This window comes from Columba livia, chromosome 2 (assembly GCF_036013475.1).
Source record: "Columba livia isolate bColLiv1 breed racing homer chromosome 2, bColLiv1.pat.W.v2, whole genome shotgun sequence".
NCBI classification, from domain to species: Eukaryota; Metazoa; Chordata; class Aves; order Columbiformes; family Columbidae; genus Columba; species Columba livia.
The window spans coordinates 141,333,502-141,360,770 of NC_088603.1; the positions used below are offsets into that span (position 1 = coordinate 141,333,502).

The window sequence follows — 27,269 nt, forward strand, 5'->3', positions numbered from 1 at the left end:
TTGGTTTTTGCAGAGCAGTATCTTCCTCCCAGAGCAATCCCTGGTTTTTCTGGGTGAGAAAACATGAACAAAAGATACCCTTATTTCTTTTGTTGTACCTGTTACTGAGTGATTGGAAAGTTTCTGAAATTAACTAGGAGACATTTCTAATTATTAGATTGGATTGAACTGGGAAGCAAGCTGACCAAGAATTTGAAGTCAGAGATGTATAAAAGGTTATTTGGAAGTGGAAATAACATTTCCTGGAATAATTAGAGTGATTTTACTGAAGACATGTAACTATCTTTATCAAATACATCAGACTTTCAAAATCAGTAGTAATTGCTGTAATAAAAAGGTCTTTCAAAAGGGTAGTTTTAATGAATAGTAATTCAAGATATTAAAAATTCTATTTTTATTTTGCACGAAGGGTAGAGATTATTCTTAAGACAAACACTGAAAGCCCTTTCTATCATGTAGATTAACATAAAGACATGAGAAGAGCATAATGAACAAAGTTGAATAAGTACTGAGAGATTTTGTGATCATGGTTGAATCAATTATAATGTCATAACTACATAATTACCCTCAAAAAGTTGGATCGAATTCTTAAAGAAAAAAAAATCAGGTTCATGAATTGATAACAATTTCAGAACCAAGAAGTAGTCTCTAAACCAGTAACCCTGGAGGTGCTGATGGACACCTTATAACTCCATCAAGTTTCTTTGGTACTGAAAGAGGTTTGGCACTTCACAAAGGCTACCTGTGTGGCACACCTTAATGTTTGCTATTGAATGAAAGTACTGAGAGTAGTTTGTACCTCTTTGAATAACTCCTACAAATGACCCAGTTGAAGGTAGTGCTGGATGCTACCATGAAGTATTGTGAACTTCCAGCTGCTAATGATCCTAGTGGAAACAGCGGTTGGTTTGCATGCTAAATTTCACATAGCAGTGAGTATTTCTGCTTACTTGCAGGTTGAAAGCAGAACCAGACCTGTCAGTCATCAGTATCTGGGGAATTCCCATCCCCTGGAGTCAGGAAATATAATTAGGCTTGCTGGAAATACAATTAGGCTTCTCTGATGCACTGTTTTTCAGAAGAAAGGTGAAATGTTGCTTATGTGCTTTTAAACTCACAACTCCTTTCAATAACATTTCTCTTTAATTGATAACTATAGATCAGTGTTGTATTTGGAAGAGTTTACTCCCTCAATTATATGCTTTTATTTTTATGTATTTGCGGTGGTTGATTGTATTACAGGTTTCAGAGTGAATGAGGGTGTGTAAAGTGTTCTTTTCACTGTTGTCTTGTTTTGTTCCTTCAATGAGGAATAGTGGGATTATTTGGTCAATCCATTAGATAAAAATAAAATGAGGTATTCATGCCTTAAATGAAGAGGTGTGAAGGGCAGCAAAGCCAGAGGAACTTCGTGTCTCTTTATCCTCTGTTATTTATTTATATCCAAAACATCTCAGGTATGTTCCAAAAGGAGCATTTTCCTCAAAACATTTGTATCATTAAACCCTCAGTCAGGTCTTTTATTTTACAGATGACTCGAGCTTTTAAATTTTTCAGTGTAATAATTCCCATTTGCTTTTACATGTGAGTGAACAGGTGGCTTTCTGTGATCATAGTAGAAGTAATAAATATTGTTTTTACAGAAGAAGGAAATTCACTTATCTCTTCCTAAAGATATTTTTCTGATTATGTTCTGTATAGAGAGAAAGCTGAAGTAAATTCATAGTGATGTGTCTCCTGGAGTATCTTGGACTCAGAACAAACATAGACAGATGGTGCTAGGGTGAGTTGATCAGGGGCCTGGGGTGAGGATGAGTACTACTAGGTACAAAGTCTCATCTATGAATAACATTAACAGACGGTGAAGATTGTCACAGAGGAAAAAAAAAGCAGTCTCACAGAAACAAAAATCCAGTTTTTATTGTGGCCTATTGGGAATTTTGTTCTGTCACAAACATAATTCAATGTTTCCAAAATTTGAAAGCCTGTCACTTGTTCCAGTTATCTGTTCTGCATGTCACCTTTTTCTCATCCTTTAGGAAGCTTTTCCTGCACTTGTGTATTCCCTCCTTCCACCGCTGATTACTAAAGATAGTTTTATTGTAGGAAAAGGATATTCTTGGTTCAGTGCAAGGCTATTCAGTAGAGCAGAACTTGAGGTCTTTCAGCAGGAGCACAGTCAGTCTTCTCTCTTCTCTCTTCTCTCTTCATCATGAACTTTGTCCATGGGTTCAGTTTGTGTCAGGAAACAGTTTTGGAACAGTTGTGGACTCCTGTTTTCCAGTTATGTACCTAAGAGCAAAACACGTGTTATTGTTTCCAGCGCAGTGTTTACCCACAGGATGAAAACCACCTACATTTGTGTGACAAAAATCTGATTAACAGGTGACTTCTGAAACAGAAGAATGTTGTGTGTTTCAACATTAAATGTATATTTAAGTTAACAACCATATTCCAGCTGTGTTTCATCATATGTAGTGATGGCACTGCATTCTCCTCTTTGTGGTATCCCTATTGAATCTCATCACAAAATGTGATGCTATGTGTTCTGTTGAAAACTGTTCTGTAAAAGATTTACTATTGAATTTGTGACTCCATTGTTTATATCTCTTAGGTATTACTATATTAATTACCTATGTACACTAAGTAAATATTCTTTCTTTGATTAAACATGTAACATTGATGAGTAATGGTAATTCTAGGATTACAACTCTATCTCCTCTGGTGATTTGTTCAAGTGTTGTTTGTTAATGTCCTAGCCAAAGCCTTTGCCTCTCTTTTGGCCCTACCTTTACAGGCCAGGGAAGGATGAAAGAGAGATGTATATATAATCAGCTTCTTTTTTTGGGTGTTCATATTCAAAGAAAGATCCTATTTCAAATGCTGGAAACTTACTGTTAGAAAGATCCTATTGTAAAAGATTAGTTACATTAGCAGGGGAAGAAAATTTATCAGTGTTGATAATTGTGCTTTCCTTGAAGTTGTAGTGTCTGTAATATCTGGTCAATTCTGAATACAGAAGACTTATCTACAATAAGAGCGGCAATTGATTTTGGACATCTGGATTTATTTTCTTTAGGTGGAATTGACCATGTTCTGCAGTAGAGTTAATAATATGTATTTATTTTTCCAAATTATATTCTGCAATGTCTTTAATTTAGGATAGGAGATTCGTTGAAAGGCCATGGCAGTTGAAGATACCTCAGTGAACAGAGGCAAAGGAGTGCAACACTACAACATAAACATTTCTCTTCTGCCAGAGTCTGCCGAATTTGATTTGCAGTGAACATCTGAGGTGGGCTCAACCCACTCAGAGGTTACGTCTGTAGATCTTACTTTTTAAATAAAAAGATTTCTCAGCAATTTAAATATCTCTGATCCCTGCTCAACAGTATGAAAAGAAAGAATGCATGAACATGATAACTATTATATATAAGGAAAAAAATTGGTTGATGAAGAGCAGAACTAAGACTTGCAACTTAATACTTTAAACAAACTTGAGCAGAATCTGTTTATATTCACTGTTTTTCCAAACAGAAGTACTCCAGGACGTGGATTTAATAAACCGATATTAAAATCTTGGCAGAGAAAAGTGTTCAAGTGTTATAGAAAAGCAGAATTTCACAGAGTTCTCTCTAGGACAGTTCCTGGCTTAATGGGTGTCACAGTGTCCTTGCTGCCTCAGCTGGTTTATAGGGTCTGCTGCTACCACACACTTCCGCTCTATGGGATTGTGAAGAGCAGAGCAGGATCAGCAGGCCAGCTGCTGGCCCACCATGGCTGTCTTACAACCCTCATTTATACCCAGTAGCTCTGAGCTTTTAATGGTTAATTAATAAGCTTTAATGAAGAGGTTATAAGATTTAAATGTACGATTGAATTCTGATCTTTTCTCTGGTACTGATTTTTTTGGGGTAGTTTTGCAAAGCTCCAGTTATTTGGAAAACTCAAACATTATCTCTCAGAAGTAGTACTAGATTAACTACCATTTGTGGAGTTTTTGAGGCTCTTTTCAGTCATTATCCAATACTGTTTATCTAGATTGGAAAAATACTGCTGGAACCTAAATTGACATTATATTTTACTTCTGAGAAGTAAGGTTTGAGTTTAGTGCACTCCTTGAATAAAGGGAAGATATGGATGCAAATATTTAGATATAATTAGCATGGGGAAACTTGTTACACACCTTGTTCATGCACTTATGAAAAATTTCTCCTTTATGTGACAGCATCTCTTACCCTTTGTGAGCTCTTTCGTCATAAAAAATCATGATTGTGGTTTGTATTTGATTTTCCATTTCAAGGCCCGTTCCTTTTGTTTGTTTCTAGCTTGATGTTTGTTTTCATTAGCATGATGAAAATAATTTGTATTTTGGCCCTACTTCCTGTTAGTTAAAAATATGAACAGTATGGAAAATAATAGTGTTTTGAGAACTGGGAAACTGTTTCAAGAGGATCTCCCCCTATAGCGCTTTTAGCAGTATGGCTCCCCTGAGGGTACTTTTGGTGTAAGAGTACTGATACAAACCAATGCAAGATACACCACAAGTAATTATTACTACCAGTTCTGGTGGTGATAATTCAGCATCAAGCATTTTGTTGTAGCTTGCTTAGGTAAAGTTCAGGCAACCTTATGGTGAGCACAACTGAGACTTGGTTACGCCAGCTTTCCTAGCATTGCTCAAATTTGTTTCCTGTTTGTTAAAAAGGGAAATCATCAAGATAAGAACAATCCTGTCACAGAGGTAAAAAGATAGGGGCTACTTAATAATTGAAAATGCTCATGAATGTTGTAAACAATATGGAATGAACTCACTCTAATCATGATACTGTAATGTCAGGAGGTGTTACATTTCAGAGCCAAGACAGTCTGACCTATTATTTAGCATGTATTTATTTTGACTGTGTGTGCAATTGTCTAATGAAAAAGTAATTTTGCCTTTCATAGTAAGGATAAAAAAGTTTAACATAGTAACTTAGTTATTTCGGGTGTTTCTAAAACTACAGGTGTGAAGTTAAAGCCTTCCTTTTGTAAGTCAACTGATCATGCAAATAAAGTAACCCGAGTGACTGTGAGAAATATTATCTCTGCTGGAGATGCTCTTTATAAATGTAATAATGCTGCAATGCGCTTAATTGCTAGCAACTGAATTAGCCTCTTTTTAAGATACATTCAGTAAGTATTGTATACCTTTAAAAGTATGATTTATGAAAACAAGTCAAATATAAGATACACTGTGAAACATTTTTGTGTGTGAATTATTTGGATATAACAGTAATTTATATAATTTTTAATAATGAAGCTGCTTAAAAAATGAAGGTCTAGTAATTAAAAAGTTCATAGGGGTGGCCTAGCTTTCTTAAAACTGATATTTATTTGAATTCCTACACAAACAGTATCAAAAAAAAAGGAGAAATAGCCAACATGCAACTATATCTCTGATGTTTTTAGACTAATATAACGTTGGTGTTACAAAACATTTCAATCAAGTCGGTGAATCAGGTAGAAACATGTAACAGTAGCTATAAAAATCAGCATGGTTTTTAAATATAAGAAGTAGAATGATAGGATACAGATACACTGTAAAAGGAAGTCTTATGAGAGCCTCAAACAAGTGTATTCATCAGTGATTAAGATTTCGGATGAGAACTTTTGCATAGGGGATGAACGTCTGTGTATGTCTGTGTCAAATATGCATAGAAAAAATCCAAATAGGAGTTTTAATTTTTGCATTAGGGCCATAACATAATAGGGGTGCTGCAATAACTGCAAAATAATCCTAATTCTTTTTCATAAAGTAGTTTTTTGTTGCAAAACAAATAATGAGAAATTATCTCCCTTCTCATTAGCATGGAACTCTGACTCATCTTTCTACCTTTTTACCTGGGAGTCTCTTGTGGCTCGTTGACTTGGAGGTCTAAGAAATTTGGGTTTCTCATTGGGGTTTTCTGATACCCAGATTACTACAAGTGGAGATAGTTGAGAGGATCATGATTCTAAATGCATATGATGCTACATTTGATGTGCTTATTTTACAGAAATATATGCTGCAGATTTTTCCTGTCTTTTTTGCCTTCTCTCATAGAAATTAAGGACAGATGCTGGTCATCAGCAATAGTAGACTGAATGCTGAAAAAAAGACTCATGCACAGTTTCTGAAAACTCCCTACCACTTGTCCAAACTACTTAGCAGCAGCAATATGTGATGATATTATGCTATCAATACAGCTGAAGATTCAAATAGTGTCACTATCGTAAGGTATCACTGATTGTATCCTTTCTAATATTCAGTAAAGTTTGAGCTCATGATGCATATTTACCCTTAGATGTGACAGTCCCAAAAGTTCTCTTCTGTCACTATGACCATTTTTCCAAGCTTGAAATCAAATTGTCTTTCAGGCAATTGTTTTTTCGCACCAGAATTGGCAGAAATTGTTCAAGTGAATTTGAAAGTGTCTGGAAATGTAAGGCACACAGTAACTGCTTGCATCTTGTTTCGTAAGAAGCTAGTAAAAACAAAGGTTGACCATAACAATCTGCAATATTTAATCTGCAATCTTGTAATTTCTTTTGCTTACTATAACTGTGGTGAAATAGACATGAAATGACAGTATAGCCCGTCTTTACAGACCCTATTCTTTTGCTCTGCCACGTGCACTTCCTGGCAGCCTATTTTTACTGGAAGTTCAACTACTTGCTCCTGAACTTCATTGTCAGCTGAGGATTAGTACTTACAGTTTCAGCACTTTACCAAAGCAGCTCCTTTGGGACAGTGTGGATTGCAGACACAGGGACAAGGCCCATGGAACTGGAGATAAAATATCTTTAATTGAGAGTTGTGGAATGAACTTGGAGAGCTTCCCTGGAGACTGAGGCACTGGAAGATTCCCATTTTCAATTACAACTGGCATGGTTAATCTAACTTTGAATAAGACCTAAAATTACCTAGGAAGTGTCAGCCTTGTCACAAGGGTAAAGAGCAGAAGGAAAACTACCACTGTTTTGTATAACAATATGGATTTAATTTACCTGCTTCATGCTTTAACATTAAAAAAGGAGTTCTACTGATATTTCTAGTGTTGGTAGAGAAAGTAGAGTAGTAGATGTCAAAATTTATTAGAAGAATAATGGAGACTTTATGGATAAAGAATGAAAAGTTTAGCTAGGAATGTTTTTTAGAAACAAATGAGAAAAATATAATGGGAACCTATAGACTCATAATATCTTAAAGAAACTTCTTTTTTTTTTTCCCCCTAATACAAGAGCAGCTAATGAGAATGAGGGAAAAGCACCAAAGCACCCTGGTATAGCATCAAAGTATTTGTATGAAAGTTGTGGAAACTTCCATTGTAACTTAAGATTTTAAATAGGATTCAGAAAAGAATGATTGGAACCTACTCATGTACATTGAAATGAAACACAGAGGGTTATGAAGATATTCAAAGGTGTGAAGTAATTTCATCTGGAGTTAGGAAGGAACCTTCTTTACTTTATAGGCAGCTATTCTCACAACGATCAGTTACAGAGAAATCAGGTAGCTTTGACTCTGCCCTGGTGAGACCCCATCTGGAATATTGTGTCCAGTTCTTGGTCCCTCAGTTCAAGAAGGACAGGGAACTGCTGGAGAGGGTCCAGCGTAGGGCAACAAAGATGATTAAGGGAGTGGAGCATCTCTCTTATGAGGAAAGGCTGAGGGAGCTGGGTCTCTTTAGTTTGGAGAAGAGGAGACTGAGGGGTGGCCTTATTAGTATTTATAAATATATAAAGGGTGAGTGCCACGAGGAAGGAGCCAGGCTCTTCTCGGTGACAAACAATGATAGGACAAGGGGTAATGGGATCAAGCTGGAACACAAGAGGTTCCACTTAAATTTGAGAAGAAACTTCTTGTCAGTGAGGGTGACAGACACTGGAACAGGCTGCCCAGGGAGGTTGTGGAGTCTCCTCCTCTGGAGACATTCAAAACCCGCCTGGACATGTTCCTGTGCGACCTCACCTAGGCGTTCCTGCTCCAGCAGGGGGATTGGACTAGATGATCTTTTGAGGTCCCTTCCAATCCCAAACATACTGTGATACTGTGAATTACTTGGCCATTGTTAAACTACTGGGGGAAGGTAGTATTCTCTTTGTTTCTAAATGCCCCTCCTATTCATTATAGCTAAAAAAGAGTGTTGAAAAAAATCTAGATGAGTTGCATGCGTTACTATATTTTGCCACTTAAACCTTAACTGGGATTTCATAGGTTTTTGTGTATTACAGGTCATAAAAATACAATAAAATATTCAGTTAAAGATTAATTTGAACAACCAAGAAGAAACAGTCACAAAGATACCACTTCTGAATTTAATCTTGAAATTAGTTTGAACTGCTGCAGAAAAGGTAGAAGCAAGTATCTGTCTGTTGTTCTGAGGAAACTTGGAAGTAACAAGTACAGCCAGGAGTTACCTACTTCTTTTTTCCTTTACATATATACATTCTAGCTTTATCCTAATATCATTAAAACCACAAAGAAACATGGTAACATTAATTAGCTCAACCTTTAAGTGGCCATATGCTCATCTTCTCCATGTTATCTTTTTTCTTGTAGCCTTGCACAGGACTGTTGTACTTAGCTATTGTTGGCTGCTACCTTGCCAGCAAAGAGCAGCCTCACTGCTGCTAATAAACCAAGTTAATAAACAAAGGCTGCAGTTTTATTCAATACTGAGCATTATAAACAGCAAAATTTAGACAGCTAAAGTAATCCTGCCAGTTCCAGTTAGACTCTAACTGACATGTAATTCGTTGATTCATTGAGTCATATTCTACTCATTTATTAAAAACAGTATTTTTTTCCATATCCCTTCTTGTCTTTTTTACTGAGTTTATGAATGTATTAAAATAAGATAGATTCAGTGGCATGACTTCATCTGTAGTTACAAACTTACTTAGTGTCATACCAGATCAATTAAGTAATTCATTAAGACATCAGAAGAGTGTGATGAAAGGAATATTTGTTATTTTTGTGAAGGAAGTAAAAAAACCTGAGAACGAAATGTGGTAAAGTGTGAACTGGAAGCTTTTGCAGCAAGCCCTCGTAAATGGGGAAAGGTGACCCATCATAGGCAAATGCTGCTAGGGCATAATAGGATGTCTTTATGATGATCTCTTCCATGACAAGGAGAGACCAAAACAGCGTTTTGGATGCTGATTAGCTTTGCTGTAGTTGGCTTTTCCTACTTGAGTTACAAGTGAGCAGCAGCTCTGGTATAAACCAAGGGCAAGATGACTAGCAAGTACACTCCTTTCTTTCTGTTTTCTTAGCTCTTTTTCTTCTGTTCAGCATTTCAGGCAGTCAGTGTAATTCACTTAAATTTAGAGGATACATATTGCAGAATCAAAGTATAGGTTTTTTACAATAGTTCTTTCTGCGAAATTATTGGAAAACATTATGTCCCATATGTGTGAACTGCAGTAACTTATTTTAACTGCATCTGTGTCTTTTTAACCTAGGATTCAGATTTTGGCCACTTTGTGTTTTTAATATGAATTCAGTAAGAGTATTGTATTGATTAAAAATACTTCTGTGATTTGAGAGACAGGCAGTATTTTTCTTACTGTGAATGAAGTGATTTCTTTTGTAAGTCTGTCAGTCTTTCACCATTTTTAGATCCTCCATGAAGTTCTTATTCTGTGACCACTCTATTTTTCTAGGCTTTTTAAACATGTTATTGTCCCTGAAGTTTCATCAGTCTTGCTCTGTTCTTATTTCAAGTTAATGAATATCACAGATTAATTGAAGTACATATTCCTTAATAAGTTAGAAAATGGGAAACATGAAAACCATGTTTTGCCAGTTAGCCCCATCTGTAAAACAACTTAAACCATATGTAGGTGAAAAAGCTAAAAAAAATCAGAGATCTATTTCTTCTGACAATTTTGGAAGGGTTTACTGTAGGTTTAAAAAACCCACTTACCGTGAAAACTTACATGATTTGACACTGCTGAGCATGGCTGTTATTGTCATTATATGGCTTATATTTAACCTCCTTGTTCTTAAAGATATACTTAAAAAGCTAGGAAAAATCTCTGTAGCTATTAGCTATGAAAAAACTAGTGTGAAGTTCATTTTCCCCAAGATTCTTCACTACAATGGATTAAAAAATTTTGGATTATTTATACAAAGTGCAACCACTCCCATAGGAGGACTATGCATAATTTTGAGATAAGCTTGTGAGTTACTGTTCCTGCATAGAATGTGGGAGACTGGGATTCAAGGCAGGTAGAAATTAAAATCTAGGTCTCTTACATGTCAAGTAAACACCCAAACAAATTGGATTTTATGATCTCTTCTCTTTTTTGGACATTATGTCTGAGATCAAAAAGACAAGTCAGTGAAGGTTCGGCTATTAATAAAACTGGTACTTTCAGCAGGAAATCAAAGTAAGTGTCTCAAATGAAAAGCCATTTAATTCAAAAATTCAGGCTAGCTCTTCTCGATATCTTGGACTTCTCCCAGTTATTGTAAATTCCAGGGCATAGATTAAAAAGTAAGAGTTTAACCTACAGTTAAGACTTTAACCCTTTTCAATTTGTATTCTCTAAATATTTTTGGTGGGATTTTTTTAAACCAAAATTTAAGGTTAGGCATTTCACTTCTGTAGATGGCTCTGAAGTTAAACCTACTGAGAGTAGAAAATAGTTAATTATTGTTTATTCGAGGAAACCAGACAGTTAAAATAGTTTGACAGTTCTAATGAGACAGTAGAGATTTCATTTTTCCAGCAAGAAAATTAAAGTGTTGTGGATTAAGTGAATATTTGTGGAGATCTCTGCTGACATCTAGTTTATGTCAGTATTTCATCTTCAATGGTGTGAAGCCTGAAAACCAAAATGTGAATAGCATCAAGACTGTAGTTGTGTTATTAGCCTGGGTATGGTAATCCATTAATTTTAAACAGAATTGGATGTAAGATTCTTTTTTCGAGGTGGAGTCTTTAATTGCATTATAATATTTCTTTGTCTGCTAGACTTAAGGTAGAATTATGGTCTTTTGAAGAGGAATTTTATGTGGTGCCCATTTCTTATTTCAGTTAGCTACTGAGAAACTGTCATGTGGTGATTAAGAAAAGTTCTGTTTTGCATTGCTCACCATAGTGCTTTTTTTTTTTTTTTTTTAAAATCTTTTTTATAGTATCCACACATCAGTATGAAAGTATAAACTCAAGGTTTTTCTGCCCTTTGCATTACATGAAGCTGAGAGTACATGTGAGGTCTTTGGTTAAACTTTGAGAAAGTTAACTATTTTCACAGTATTTTATAAAAAGAATGAAAAGGTTTGTTTGTTTGTTTTCCCCTGTTGGTGAAAGTTAAGTCAGTTCTTTGTGTTCAGCACTGCTGAGCCAAATAATTGTTGCTGAATACTTTCCCCTATGTTTCTGCGTGATTTTAGACTTCGTGTATTCCATCTTCCACAAAGCCATTGTCAAGTAGATAATAACAGAAACGATGTTTGAAGGGGATCTGTGAACCAGCTTCCCACTCAAAGCATGCTTATTGCCAGCACTAGATCAGGGCAGCCTGAGCTTTTGAAAACCTCCGGTGATGATGACCCCACAGCCTCGCGGGAAAACCTGTTCCAGTGTTGCACTGCCCTCCTAGTGAAAAAACTTCTCCTAATGTCCAACCTGAACCTCACAATGTGCTATTACAGTGCCTTTTGCCCCTTCTTTTGGATATGTGACTACCAGGAAGAATTTGGCTATGTAATTTTTTTTCAGGTAATTTTTAGATTAGATAACTAGTTTCAGGCAGATGTTGGATCACTCCTTAGTTCATTCGTCTTCACTGGATTGAACAAACATGGCTCCTTTTATTTCCACCTTGCAGACTACATAGTCTAGACTCCTGACTAGTTTTTTTGGTCCAATTTGCTAACATCCCTCTTGACTTGCTGGACTCCAGTCTGGACACAATATTCCAGGTGCAGCCTTGCCAGCACCAACTAAAGGGGAAAAAGTAACTTCTCTCTATCTGCTGCTCATACTCTTGCTAATGTAGCACCATATGTAATTTGTCCAGTTTGTAATGAGACCACACACACCAGTGGCTCAAAGCCTGTTTTTTGCCCTATTTTCCATGGTATCTTCTCAGTGGAGATGATGTTCAGCCAATTGTTTCCTAACCTCTACTAACACATGGGATTATATGTATAAGAATAGTATCCATTAAGAAGAGAAGTGGGTGTACTCAGTGATAGGTTAGCTAATACTATTGTAAAAGTAGAAAGCATTAAGTCTTTAATAAAGTACAGGGAAGAACATTGTATGTTACCAGATAGTCATTGCCACCAGGCAGAACAGTCATTGAATGAACTGGAAGAGAACAAACCATTTTTCAAACCTGGATTCAAGGGAGACCTTATTGCTCTCTATAGCTACCTGAAAAGAGGTTGTAGCAAGGTGGGTGCTCATCTCTTCTCCCAAGTAACAAGCAATAGGACAAGAGGATATGGCCTCAGGTTGGACCAGGGGAGGTTTAGATTGGATATTAGGAAAAATTTCTTCATGAAAGGGGTTGTCAAACATTTGAACAGGCTGCCCAAGAAAGTGGTGGAGTCACCATCCCTGGAGGTATTTAAAAGATGTGTAGATGTGGCACTTAAGGATGTGGTTTAGTGTTGGACTTGGCAGTGTTAGGTTAACTGTTGGACTTGATGGTCTTAAAGGTCTTTTCCAACCTAAACAGTTCTTTGATTCTGCGATTCCAGCCACATCCATGCTCTGTGCCTGGGAATAGGAAATGAGGGTCAGGCTACAATCAGTAGTGAAACTTCAAGAGAACTGTAGCCAGGAAATGAGAAGTGGCTGCTATGCTTAGATCTGGCCTCAGCTTCCTGGATACTTGCTTAACAGTCCCATTTCTGATGGCAGACTTCAAGCAGCTTTGGAAATTTCAGAAACATTTAAGTGAACTTTTGGAAGGCAGGAATGGCTTTGGAACTTCTTCTCAGTACTAAGGACTATTTTTCGTTAAAGTGCTGCAAGTGTTACGGGCATTGCTGAATGACAGGAGAAAATAAAAACTTCACAATAATAAGAGACATCAGATTACTGAACTTGCTTTTCTTACTTGCCTTTGGCAGTAGGTCATGGGTCATGAAAGACCTTATGGATTGTTGCTTCTTTTTATTGATATTGAATTTCTCATTTCCAGAAAGGCGTGGGGAACCAAGAATAAGCAGAATTAATTTAACTGCATTCCAGAACAAAACAAGTATTCCAATAGAAACTATTTATTGACCTTGACAGAGCAACCCAAACTCTTACAAACAGTTGCTTTTGACACTGAAAAGTCCTCTATGTAGCTCTCTTGGATGCGAAGTTTTGCAGTTAAAAAAATTATTGACTAGTCATATAAACCTTGTGAACTTTGCCACTGTAACTTCCAGCAGATATGTGTGATTCAGGGAATTCATTCTCAAAAGAGATGAAAATGAGCAGAACTTAAATACCAGTTTTCCGGCCTAGCTTTTCATTATCATTTGCTCTTTGGATAAACTCATATCAACTTCTCCTTTTCCTCTAAAATTTATAGCAGTTATTAAAGTGGATACTTGTATTTTTGGAAACAATGAGGAAAAGGAGAGAGATTTTGCACCAGTACAGATAGATGGCATGTGCTATTGAGGTTATTGTCAAAATAGGGTTTATAGATATTGGTTGCTGAGTTTTCTACTTAAATGTTCTTTTACGCTATGGTCTGATGTAATTATCTGGGTTTACAACCAAAAAAACCGCTATCATGCCTAAGGATGAGGTTTGTGTAATGGATAATCATTTTGGCCTAAAATGCAGCTCATCTGCAGAGCCTGTTTTTCAGTCTCACAGCATGGATCTTGGCCACTTGCATCAACAGAGTAGTTCACTAGAGTATAGGACCTGGGTGCTGTCTTGGGATATGCAAGTTCAGCCGCAAGCTCTGAAGTTGGCCTTGGTACTGGTTCCTTTCAGTTCGCTGGTCGCTGAACTCCCGAGCTCTTTCAGGTAGCAATGTTCTTAGTAGAGACATGAGTACAGACAACCTGAACAAAATGCAGCTTTATTTGTGTTGCATTTTCTGAAGAATGTTATACATATATACTGAATGTGCTTCAAGTTCTCCACTATTCTAAACACCTCATTATTGCTGCATGTTATTAGTTTAGTTTGTGGCTAAACCCCTTGCATCTAGAGAATTAAAAAAAAAAAATCTATAAAATAGAAAAAAAAATATTTTCTTTATGGAATTCCTAAAATGAATACTTTGCATTTTTTTCAAGTACGTATACTCATCTCAAATGATTCTGCTCAGTAAGCAGAACACATACAGTGTGTAACTGATTATTTAATAGATTTCTGTCTTCTTTGTTCAGCTGTCAATACATGTACTATTTTTCTTGGAACATAAAAAGATGTAATAACAAATTATTTTGGCAGATAAGTTGTTTGCTACTAGAACAAGGATTTTAGAAAACCGCTCTGTATAACTTTGAAAAGTTTATTCTTTGAGGCAAAAGTTGTGACCTTTACATAGATTCTTGTGCCCAAGGGGAAACAAAATTGAAATTATTTCAGGCTTAAGAACTGGCAAAAGGCTTGCGCTTTTTATGCATCAGTGAGACTGCTATGCAAATAATCATACAAACAAAGGCCATAGATTATAAGGAAGCCACAAAACTGAATGTAACCTAAAATAAACTTGAAGTTCAGCATAGATAATATGCTTTAAATGAAGTATATGCAACGTTTGGCAAAATTAAAAGGCAATCAAGGTCTCAGAGATTACATATGTTATTGATGGAAATGGGCCAGACTACTAACTACCAATTATATATTGTTGTCAGTGTAAAATGCAGAAATGTGCCAGGTTTCCAGATTTCCAAACATTGTTCTCAACTTCATTCAGCTCTTTCTTATTAATAACTTGTGTCCTGCCCCACTCAACAAAGAACAGCCAGCAGTGAACTCTTTGAAGCAGTGAGTAGGCAGAGGAAGGCACTTACCCCTGACTCCACAAATGTGGGGGAGAAGGGCTGAAAGTGAGAGAAAAACAAGCAACTGCTATTTCCTGAGGACAGCACGTGGACTCAAACTTCAACTCAAGTGACAAGAGCAGGTAGATTAGAAAAATGAAGTAACCCTGTGTTCCCTGATTCTGGAAAAGGGTCAATGGCAGCTGAGAGCTCAAGGCAGCATTTTGACACACAGAAGAGGCGTGCCTCCTGACCCCTATCTTGCCTGATGGAGGGAGGAAGCTACCTATTTGTTCCTCTAATTCCTCCATGCAATAATGTAAAGTACGTTCTTGGGGAGTAGATCTCAACAATTTTTGCCATATCTGTGAATATATGATCATGGGATCATTTTGGTTGGAAGAGACCCCCAAAATCATTGAGTCTGATCATAACATAAATCTGGCGTTAAACTGTGTCCTTAAAAACTTCATGTATACATCTTTTAAACACCTCCAGGGATGCTGACTCTACCACTTCCCTGGGCAGCTTGTTCCAGTGCTTGAGAGCCCTTTCTGTGAACACATTCCTTTCAGGTAGTTGTAGACAGCAGTAAGGTCTCCCCTCAGCCTCCTTTTCTCCAGGCTAAACAGCCCCAGTTCCCTCAGCTGCTCCTCGTAGGACTTGTGCTCCAGACCCCTCACCAGCTCTGTTGCCCTTCTCTGAACTCTCTCCAACACCTCAATATCTTTCTTGTAGTGAGGGGACCAAAACTGAACACAGGATTTGACGTGTGGCCTGACCAGTGCTGAGTATGGGGAGATGATAACTTCCCTAGTCCAGCTGGCTGCACTATTCCTGATACAAGCCAGGGTGCTGTTGGCCTTTTTGGCCACCTGGGCACACTGCTGGCTCATGCTCAGCCACTGTCAATCAACACCCCCAGATCCTTTTCCACCAGGCAGCTTTCCAGCCACTCTTCCCCGAGTCTGTAGCGCTGCCTGGGGTTGCTGTGACCCAAGTGCAGGAATTGGCACTTGGCCTTGTTAAACCTCATACACTTGGACTCAACCTATCCAGCTGGTCCAGATCCCTCTGTATGGCCATCCTGCCCTCCAGCAGATCAACACTCCCACCCAACTTGATGTCATCTGCAAAATTACTGAGGATGCACTCGATCCCCTCATCCAGATCATTGATAAAGAGATTAAACACAACTGGCCCCAATACTGAACCATGGGGAGCACCATTTGTGACTGGCCATGGTAAATAATTTTTTGAGATAATTTTTAGCTGATTCAGTGTAATATTTTTTGTTGTAAGAGCCTCTGACACTTCTGATGAAGTAGTTTTTTATCATTAATTTTTATCTGAACTATATAAAGAATATATTTCTGCATTAGAGCCTCAAAGATGATTAAGGGAGTGGAGCATCTCCCTTATGAGGAAAGGCTGAGGGAGTTGGGTCTCTTTAGCTTGGAGGAGACTGAGCAGTGACCACATTAATGTTTATAAATATGTAAAAGATGATTGTCACGAGGATGGAGCCAGGCTCTTCTTGGTGATAACCAATGATAGGACAAGGGGCAATGGGTTCAAACTGGAACACAGGAGGTTCCACTTAAATATGAGAAGAAACTTCTTCTCAGTGAGGGTGACAGACACTGGAACAGTCTGCCCAGGGGGGTTGTGGAGTCTCCTACTCTGGAGACATTCAAAACCTGCCTGGACACATTCCTCTGTAGCCTCGTCCAGGTGTTCCTGCTCTGGCAGGGGGGTTGGACTAGATGGTCTTTCGAGGTCCCTTCCAATCCCTAACATTCTGTGATTAAGGAAGTTGGTATCCTGGATTTAGTTTTTTCCAGGAGATATCTTTTGTTCTATCTTAGGCTTCATGTGTGTTTTTAACAATCTCATCTCAAGAATCTCCTGAAGAAAATTCTAAAGAAAAATAAATCTCTTTTGCGCTTTTTGACTTAGTAAAGCATTAGTATAGTATTTCAATGTTTCATAGAAAATGCTTCATTTTGGGGTTTTGCTTGTGTCTGTTCAGGGAACTAAATAAACTACTTAAACTAGATTAATAACGTTTAGATTCCTAAAATTTACAGTCTCTATTAGCAATATTAGGTGACTTGAATTCCATGGCAAGAATTTAAAGATCAGTGTTCAGATGCCTTTAAATCACATGGATAAAAACAAAAGAGAAGGCAAAGTTCTTTTCTCTTTGGATTTGAATCTCTTACAATACTCCATGTCACATTTTCCAGCTTTTTTTCAGCTAAAAAAATTATAACTTTCAAAAATGAAAATGGAATTTCCCATTACATCATTTACCTTCAGAAATAGGGGCATTGAGAAAAAACTGCCATTACGGAGCATCCAGTGAGTTGCAACTTTGGTCCTAGTGAGGCAGTTTTAACTATCATGTATGGAGATTTGGTTGTAGTCTCAGAAATACGAATGAAGTAGCATGCCTGAAGGAATCATTGCAGTTCTGTATGCACATGGAAGCTGACTATGAATGTGCTTCTGGTCTACTGTAAATGGAAGGTAAAATATATGTGTGTGTATCTTAAACTATTGTCTCTGGATTTTACACCTAAGGTAATCTTCTACCTTACATTTGGTGTGTGATGGCCGTGCCTATATAATGATACAAATGGCTTAAACGATTTGTAACAACTTGTTACATGGATGTAACTTTTTATGGGCTTGCACCCAGTGCTTGAAAAGTGATTGAAAAAGCATTTTTGAATCATTATTCTGTGCAGTATTTTAGGATAAATGAAGATAAGCAGTATCAAGAGAAGATGTTTCCATCTGTCGGTGGAATTAGGTAAAAGTACACTTGGAAGAATAAATTAGATTTTTTTTTTTTTTTTTTTTCTGCTATTAACCAGTTTATTGTTTAGTGTCATAAGCACCTGTATAACTCAGACCATGTTTCTTACTGTTTTATTTGTAGCTAACAGCTGGTTACATCCTAAAGCAAAGTTACTTCTCTTTGCAACGACTGGACTGTGCTGCATGTTATTAGTGTTGGGCCTCCTCCTAGAGTTTACCTATAATGAAAAGGAAATCATTATTGAATGTTACACATCTGGAGCATCATAAATTAAATGAATTTACTTTGCTACAGTATTTCTCTCTGACTTGTGTTTTGAATTGATTGCAATTTAGTGATTGCAAAGTATTTGTGAGCTTAAATAAAACAACAGTTAATGATCTCTTCTCTTCTGCAGAAAATTACATCAGCAGTTTGAAATGTATAAGGAGCAAGTGAAGAAGATGGGTGAAGAATCACAGCAGCAGCAGGAACAGAAGGGTGATGCCCCAACCTGTGGCATCTGCCACAAAACAAAGTTTGCTGATGGCTGTGGCCATAACTGTTCGTATTGCCAAACTAAATTCTGTGCACGCTGTGGAGGAAGAGTGTCTTTACGGTCAAATAAGGTATGGAGTTATGAAAGTTTAGTAACAAACTTCTAAACTCAGTATCTTTTATTAATTTCTTATGCACCCAAATCACGTAGCTATTGAAAAGGATTTTCTTTAAGAATGTGATGATATCTGCTTTAGGGACTTTTAAGACATCTGTTCTCATTTCAAATAACTTCCATTTGCAGATAGATTTGTGACTATGGCTTTTAAGTTAATACATGCTACATTTCCGCTAACAGACTCCTGAAAGTACAATTTTTTTGACTGGAAGACTGGTGCTCTGTATTGGAGACGGGTGGGTGTATCTACAGATGCTAATGTTGAAACACCAATTATTACAAGTCAGATAAAAGATTTTTTTTCTTTTCTGCTTGTCCAGGGTCTTCTGTACAAGATTATTGTAAAATTAGTGTTAAAACAGTATACACAATATATCATGGAGCTTTTCAGTCTTTATTATATATTGCACAGAGGCACATAGGTTATGTATATGTACATATAAATATGCATGCAAACATCAAAATATTTTTAGAAAAAAAAATAAATGAAGTAACAACATAGTTACAGCTAGTATACTGCTGTTTGTAACAATAGGTAAAACAGCAATATGAATTTTTAAGAACTTGAACCATAGAGTAAAAAATTCAGCAGAACTGAAGTAGTCACAGAAGACAGTTCTGAGGTCAGTTTATTCAACATTTCAGATAAGGTGTTCACATCTGATACACGTCTCAGATACTGACAGACAATTGTAGAATACTCATGACGAGACTCAACACATCTTATGCTAATCTTCTGTTGAAACACATCTTTTGTAAATCAACACAATAATTTTTTAATATTTATTGATGTTATAATTTTTCAGTGTAATTTGTTTCCATAAATCTGTTTTTTTCTGTAATATGTTCATTGTAAATACCATGCAATCTGAAAATATTACCTTAATCTTCTGGAAGGTAGAACACAACGGTATAGATGTTATAAATTTCTTTGTCCAAGATTGAAAGGTAGGCTTAAATAATAGAATCAAGTTTTGGATTGACACAGTATAAAATAATCTGGTATTTCCTGATTATTAAAGTAACCAAGATCATGTGTAAATCTCTTAAACTGCCTTGGATTTTGTTAAGGTAATTTTAAAATTTTGTCTTCAGTAAGCTCACATATTTTTATTGTTTTTTAATAACTAACTAACTAATGTCTCTGGTCATAAGAGATACAATACTGTCTGTATTAATTTAAACTGATTATAAAAGGCAATCAGGACAGATATTTGAGTGTATTAGGAGGAAGGCTTCATCTCCTAATGAAGCGTTCTGATATATCGTTTGGACTGTCCCCACGACGGCTCATGTAAACCAGGTATTTGTCTGACTTCTTTTGACAGATTTCCAATGAGATTCTTCCACACCCTCTTAGATAATTCATTCCACTGCTTCACTGTGCTCATCATAGAAAGCTTTTCTTACTGTCTAACTTAAATCTGCCTTTCTCTAAGCCAACTTCTCCATTCAGTTTTATGAGTCCGTTCTGCAACTCTTCTCAGTTGGCTTTTTTCCTACTACTGTTGATAACTGAGTATGATAGATAAGCTTTTCTGTTTCTTTTTAATTTTTTTTTAGATAATTTATGAATATGCTGGACAGGGAATCTCCAGACAAATCCCGCTTGAGACTTCACTAGTGATACCTCTCTCTTAAAAGACCCCCGACCATTTATTCCTGTACTTCTTGTAATGTAATCAATTAAGTTTTGCCACCTTTTATTCTTCTTGTCAATGAAAGACTTTGTAATACGTATTAGTTATGTAGTTACGTATTTTAGACTTGAGATGTTTTACATTGAATATCTTCTGATTTTAAAAATTTGTTACTGCTTTTTTGTTGTTGTTGACTCACTTTATAACTTCTCTTTCTGAAATATCAGTTTCAAGTATATCCTCTGGTGCATTTTGCATAAAATAATATTCTAGAGTAAGTATCTCTCTAATCACCATGAACTTGAATACAATAGATTTAATTCAGACACAGACTGTTGTAGTCTTCTATTTACCATCTGTTTTATGCCTATACACATTATTCCATGAAAATAATTTTTGGTCTACCAGAATTCACCTGAATTCCTTATTTTCTGTTTTCCTTAATGGAGACAACTTCAACTTCTTGAAGGATGACTTGTAATAACATCCTGTTTTAACTGTGCTAGATTTTCTTTGGTCTTTGCAGACATTTTTTTTTGGCAGGTTACATATGTCTGATTTGGACCTTAAACTGCTTGAAATGTTCTTTGATGGAGCTGTTTGATCAGTTCATTATTTTTATCATAATACTAAGTTTCAAGCCAAATTCCTGACATTTACACCAGATTCTGCCACTAAATAGTTTAGTATAGATCAGTGTTAGCACCATACATCTCAGAAGATGTAGAATTGCAAAGAACACTTCTCTTCCAAAGGTCACAAGGAGGACTACTGCCTACAGGGTTCATTCATGGTCATGAGTAGGGGCAGAGCATAAAAATGTTTGTTGTCAGAGCATTAGATTAGGATTCTCAGAATGATTGGATGATTTATTTGTTGTTTGGTTACAGTGCCTGAAATTTAAGCATTAAAGCATTAAAATTCAGTTCAGGCTGTACAAAATTTATCATTATGTGGGAGTTCCTTCTAGATCAAACAAAACAATAAAGGGTGGTGCTGCTGCTCTCTACTGCTTATCACCTTAGTGAATGGGGTGTTCAGCCAGGATGGGGGCTTTAATTTCATGGGAGTAAGGGGGCTTGAACTGTATTCTTTTATCTTTATGAACAATTTTGGATTGATTGAAATGGAAATAACAAATCAGATGATAACAAGCCATAATTGTTCTTAGTAATTTAAGTACCACTTACATACAAAATATAATACTGTTCTTTTTTAATTACATACTGATTTATATAGGTAAATGCACACTGAATGAGGCAGTAGACAGCAGAATGAAGTTAATGCAGCTGAGAAATTTACATGCTAAAATATTGCACAAATACAGCTCCCAGATAGATACAACTTTGTATGCAGTGAATATGAATTTCAACAGCTCAGAACGCCAATTCAATAAGACCACATTTCACTTGAAGAGGAAGAAGACAGTACTTGCCTGAAAACTTAATTAGACACATGCTGAATGCAACCTGCTATCACTTGCAGCCACGGAAACATCCTTCTCTTTTTATCTTTGAACACGAAAAGTAAGAGATTTTCAGTTTTTTTATCAGACATAGCAACTGTGTGTGTAAAACATAATATATAAGTGGGGAAGTACTCTCAGCTCCCTCTGGTTCTGTGAAACCTTTGCATTCTGATTATTTCTCTGGAGCTATGTTTTATTTTCAGAAAACCATCAAGTTCTCTTTGTTGAGTGATTCTAACTGCAGGACTTGCAGTGTGACCTTTCATATGGAGCCACAAACCAAAATTTTAGCGTGCTTGTGATAATATGTAATCCATTTCATTCTGTTAACAATTGACCAGCACCAAAGAATTAGTCTGTCACAATGAGGATTTCTAAGTCACTAGGATTTGATATAAACTCAGTAATTTCCTATCTTTTTCTTTTTTTTTTTTTTTTTTTTTTTTTGTTTTTTTTTTTTTTTGTTTTTTCCCTCCAGTTTAGTCCTTGTAACACCTGTAAAATCTGATAACTTACAAATGTTTTAATCTTTCAGGGAAATCTCAGTACAAATATCTCTGAAATTCAGAAGACAATCTCATAATTAGAAGTTTTGAATTCACAACTGGAGGCTGTAAAAGTTATCCTCCTAATTAGAGTGAATGTCGCACCTCAGTCTCTGCATGAATAGAGTTTGTATTATCAAATATATTAAAGATTTCCAATCTGAAATCTGATCCTGATTATGTGAAAACAATGTTAATGGCTTAGTGAACATCTGTGGTTGTTAAGACATCTATAAACAATGATCAGCTCCATCTTATTTGAGGTGATCACCCTCTTTAGTCGTTCCAAAGTTATACCCACATCGATCAGGACTCAGGTACTTCAGCTGCTCTACATCATGGTCTTTAGTACTGTTCCTCCTTCCTTCCCTGGAACGGGGTTTGGCTGCGTGTGCTGCTGGGCAGCTCTGATGTGGTGCAGCTGTGACCTCAGCTCAGCCCTGGGGAAAGAGCTGTGGGAGACAGGGCTGCGATGAGCTCTGCCGGGGCCTTCAGCCCCTTGCTTGGGAGCTGCTCCTCGGCTCAGGCCTCAGCCTTGGTCCCCGCCTGAGCCACGGTGCTGCTGTCCTGGTCCCTTGCTGACACAGGTCCATAGGCTCAGCATTCCAGCTGGCCTCATCACCATGGAACTGCTGGGGACCTGGATTCTTTGCTGACCCTTGTTACAGTCCTGGCCCCTACCCTGCTCCCCTTGCATGTGTGCTGTGGGACACAGCCCTGCTGGTGGGAGCACGGCCCATCTCGTATCACCTCTTGTACCCTGATCCTGGCACTGGCCAAGCTGCTGAACCTGCTTGTGCCCAGACAGTGTAGAAGTAGTGCGCTGTCCCAGCAAAACACTTCTTTAAATTGCTGCATTTAATACTAACAATAAAAGCCTTACCACAACAATCATTTTAAACCAGGGGATATTGCACCTTTCCAGCCTGTAAACTTTTCTTGTAAACTAATGCCTATCAGAACTAATATTCAAAGTCTGCATTTCTGTATTGACAGCTCCATTTCTATTGATTCTTCAAGAGAACCCCACGCTTTTCATACAAGCTGCTTTTCATGACAACTGCACAAACTATTTCTGTTTTTAATTCTATTTATTTGAAACTTTTAATTTGGTAGCTGTTTTGAACCTTATTAAGCAGCAGATGATGGTCTCACTTTAAGAGAGGATAGGCACACTTGAACTCTTTGCTCTATTTCAAAGCTTTCAAAAATCTGAGAGGTTATTATGATTACAGAATGAAGAACTGATAATTTTAGACAAACTGATAATTTTAGTCACTTAAAGTGAAAAAATACTGTCTTGAAGAGTGGCTTTGACTCGTGAAGTCAGATGCCAGATTGACCTTCTGACAGATTTCTTTTTTTTAAAAGGATAGGGTGTAGATATTCACTCATTCTAGATTTGAGATTGGGATGGAATTCCAGTCATTTTGCTAACATTTCTATATGTCTGAATATTCATATTTCCCTGTAAAACTAGTAGTAAAATATACTTGCATTTTCAAAGGGAACAGAACAAATACTGCTGAAGTCTAACCAATATGCTGGTTTTTTAGAGAACTTCTTTGAGAACTGAATTGAACAATTTCTTAAATGTTTTTGGTGTTGAAGTGACGGACTAGACTGTCTCTCATATGGTCAGTCATGTCACTACTTGCATTGTAGTTCTCTGAACTCAAGAATGTTTAATAGCAATGTGCAGGAGGCAGCTGAGAAGCTAGAGGTAGTCTGAGGTGTTCAGTGAAGTGTGGTGGCTTGTCTTGAATTTCCCATGTCTTCATATTTCATAGCCTGTTTCTGAAAACAGACTCTTCATCCTGGACGTTATTCAGCATAGGTAGATTATGTGAACCAAGTCTTGATTACTGTTATGACCACAGTGTGAATGACAGGATTTGGAGTCTTAACTGCGCTTTCAAAGCCACCACTTTTTGGAATTACTGCTTTGTGCTGGAAAGCTTACACTTATATGGTGAAGTGTTTGAGAATCTTCATCATGCTATTAATTTCTGAGAAAAATCTTTCATCTTCTTTTAATATATAGTTTATAAATACATATATATGTATATAATTTTAATTGTTGCTTGTACTTTGGGATAACATTTGTGCTAACAGAGAGTGAGACTTCTACTGATAATATCTTTGATATATGATAATTATTGATTAGCCATGATTTTTACTAATGTAGTCTGAGGTTCTAGGAAATGTGAGTCAGTATATTCTCCTTGCTTACAGTCTTATGATGCATTTAGTATCTGTTTTATCTTTCCTGTGATTGAAGTTAAGTCTGAGTTTTGGAAACTCTTGATTTGAAGACAAATTAAGATTTGGCAAAACGAGTGATGCAACAAAACAGTATTACCAGACCAATATTTATGAGCCATTAGTTTCTAACATTAGAACCTCCTGGCACAAGACTGGACGTTAGAAAAACTGTCTTAAAACTCTTAAACTGTCCTTTCTAAAACATACAGCAGTGTTGCAGTGAGTTTTTTTTTTTTTTTTTTTTTATTTTATTTTTTTTATTTCTGAGTCATCCCTATTATGGGTCTGTATGTATACACCATTATGTTGTTATTTGAATTTGCTTTTCTGGTGTGAATTTACATTTCTTCTTGTGTATTATGGTTTTACTCCTCAGAAGTGTTTTAAAAATCCTCTTATCTTAGGTGAAGACTAAGTGAAGAAATCGATTAGAACATAATTCATAGTGTGAAGAGATGCAGGTCATTTGTGTGCTTGCAGAAGACTATTAGAATAATTAATAGGAAAAATTTTCTATGCATAATTATCACTTATGATTTGGCTAGACTGGAATACTATGATAGAACAGCATAAAAGTAGTCAGGTCAATGGGTAAATTATATAAGCCATTTTTGAAATAGAGGTAAAATTGGGAAAGAAATCCCTATGAATGACAAAACAAAATGTTTAGTTGTACTGTATGTAGGAGACAGTTATTTTAAAAGGGTAATATAGCTAGATTTTCTTCATGATTGAGAAATAACAGAATCATAGAATAATTAACCTCTTGCTCAAAGAGTGTTGTATTATGAGTTTTCAGAAGGTCTTGCCCTGTTGAGTTTTGAATCTTCAGGGATGGAGACTCTGAGCAACCAGTTCCAGTTCTTGACCACTCTTATGGCTAAAAAATAGAAGAAAAATTTCCTTTTATTTAGTCTGAATTTCCTGTGTTGTAAGTTGTATTTATTGCCTTTTATCCCATGTTTCAGTGTGTATCCTTGAGGAGAATACTACACATAATACTAATTGTCACAAAATGACCAGACTGTAGATTTTATGTAGTGAAAATTATAAGGAATTAACACTTTCAAAACAGCATAACTTCTAAGCATTTTCTTCAAATATTATGCACCTTATTTATTTTCTACTCTAAAGTGTTAGGGATAGTGGTGCAGCGCAGAAGGTGAAAAGAAGATAAAACTGAAGACATCAAAAGTTATTACAATGTTAAGGATGTTTTCTTAAGGATCTTGCCCCTTTTGAAAATTTGTATAAGTTTTAACCTCTTTTACTTAACATTTACATTTTTCATTCATTATTGATTGTTTTAGAGATGCTCCCATTTACTAGTTTGAAATATCACTGTCTCTGCCTCTCACTTTTGTGAAAACTGCTACCTTTTTAATTCAGTTTAATTTATTTAAAATCTTTGTCATGTGCTATTTTGCCTACTGTGTCTTGGAGTTTATTTAATATTTTCACATTATTTTGTATTAAAATGTTGTATTTAATTGCTGTCTGCATCCTTAAAGTGGGGAGCTGGTATATTCTGACTTAATTGCTCTTCTGTGCTGTTACTTGCCTCTTCCTGCAGCTGTGAGACATTCACTAAGAAAGCAACCTAATTAGGGATTTACAATTTTAAAAGTTTCTTAGCCTCTGTGCCAAAAATACCTGCTTATGGATTACACTCCTCTTGCATAGTAGGGTATATTTCATCAGAGGTGAGGATGAGAAATTGGGGCACTAGATGTTTCCATTCAAAACATCTATGAGCAGCTAGTGCCACTCTTATTGCAATGAGACAAGATGTGCTGCTAGGAAAGCAGCAGAACACCTGATGCTGTGCAGATAAATATGTCTTTGCACACAGAGTGATAATAATGCTTACAAGTCCTGTGATTTAGATAACTTTCAATGATACATCCTATTTCTATAATTGAGACTGCGACCAAAACCGCCAACATATTTGAAAATACTTTGATCTTTTACCACTGTACATAAAATCATAGAGTAAGTTGGGTCAGATGGCACCTGTGGAGGTTATCTAGACCAATAGCTTGCTCTAAGAAGGCTTAACCTTGAAGTTAGACCAGTTTTTCAGGATCTTGTCCAACTGAGTTGTAAAAATCTCCAAGGATGGAGAATTGTCTTTGGGCAATCACTTTTAGGGCTTAACCACTCTTGTGATGTTGTTTTTACTTCTGTCCAATCCAATCCAATCCAATCCCCTGATTGTTGTGTTTTGTCATTTAGCTGTGCATCTTCAAGAAAATTCTGGCTTTGTCTTCACTATAGCTCACCTTTAAGTAGTTGAGGAATGCAAGTAGTTCCCCTGTTCCCGCACCCTTCCCTACCCCAGCCTTCTTCTGGCTAGACAAGCCTATTTCCCTCATCTTCTCCTTATATATTGTGTGCTCCACTGACCTGACTGTCTTGGTTGGCCTCTGTTGTATTTTCTCCTATGTGTTTGTGTCTCTAGTATTAGAGGGAACCTAAAACTTCTATAAGAGCACAAAGTTATATGTCATATACGTGTCTGAACAACAAAGCTATAAAATGAGTTGTCACTCTTTCCTGGTGAGCAGTTGTATTTCCAACATGGCTAAGTGCTTAATTGCATGCCTAGATTTAGTCTCTGTGTTGGCATGTGAAATTAAGGTACCAGAAAAAAAAGCATCATTCACAAAAATGGGAAATAGTTTTGACTGAAAGCATTTTGAATATTTTTGTTTTCAAAAGTATTTTTCCATTTTACAATGTTAGGCAGCTAAAAAGTCAATTCCTTCAAGGAAAATAATAATACATGGGAATGTTTGTGTTTAATATTTATGGATATGAAAAAGTGTAACTAACACGGATCTGACATGACATACAGTAAACACTTGTGACAAACTCTGT

General features: G+C 36.5%; 1 protein-coding gene across 40 annotated transcripts in view; it reads left to right on the top strand.

The window, feature by feature from the left end:
* Positions 1-27,269, top strand: part of RIMS2 (regulating synaptic membrane exocytosis 2) — a 469,796-nt gene that overhangs the window by 73,096 nt on the left and 369,431 nt on the right. For all 40 annotated transcript variants that reach the window (XM_065054186.1, XM_065054187.1, XM_065054205.1 and 37 more), the window contains one exon: positions 18,214-18,424. In XM_065054186.1, coding sequence (XP_064910258.1) covers positions 18,214-18,424 — 211 coding nt within the window. The remainder of the gene's footprint in view (positions 1-18,213; positions 18,425-27,269) is intronic.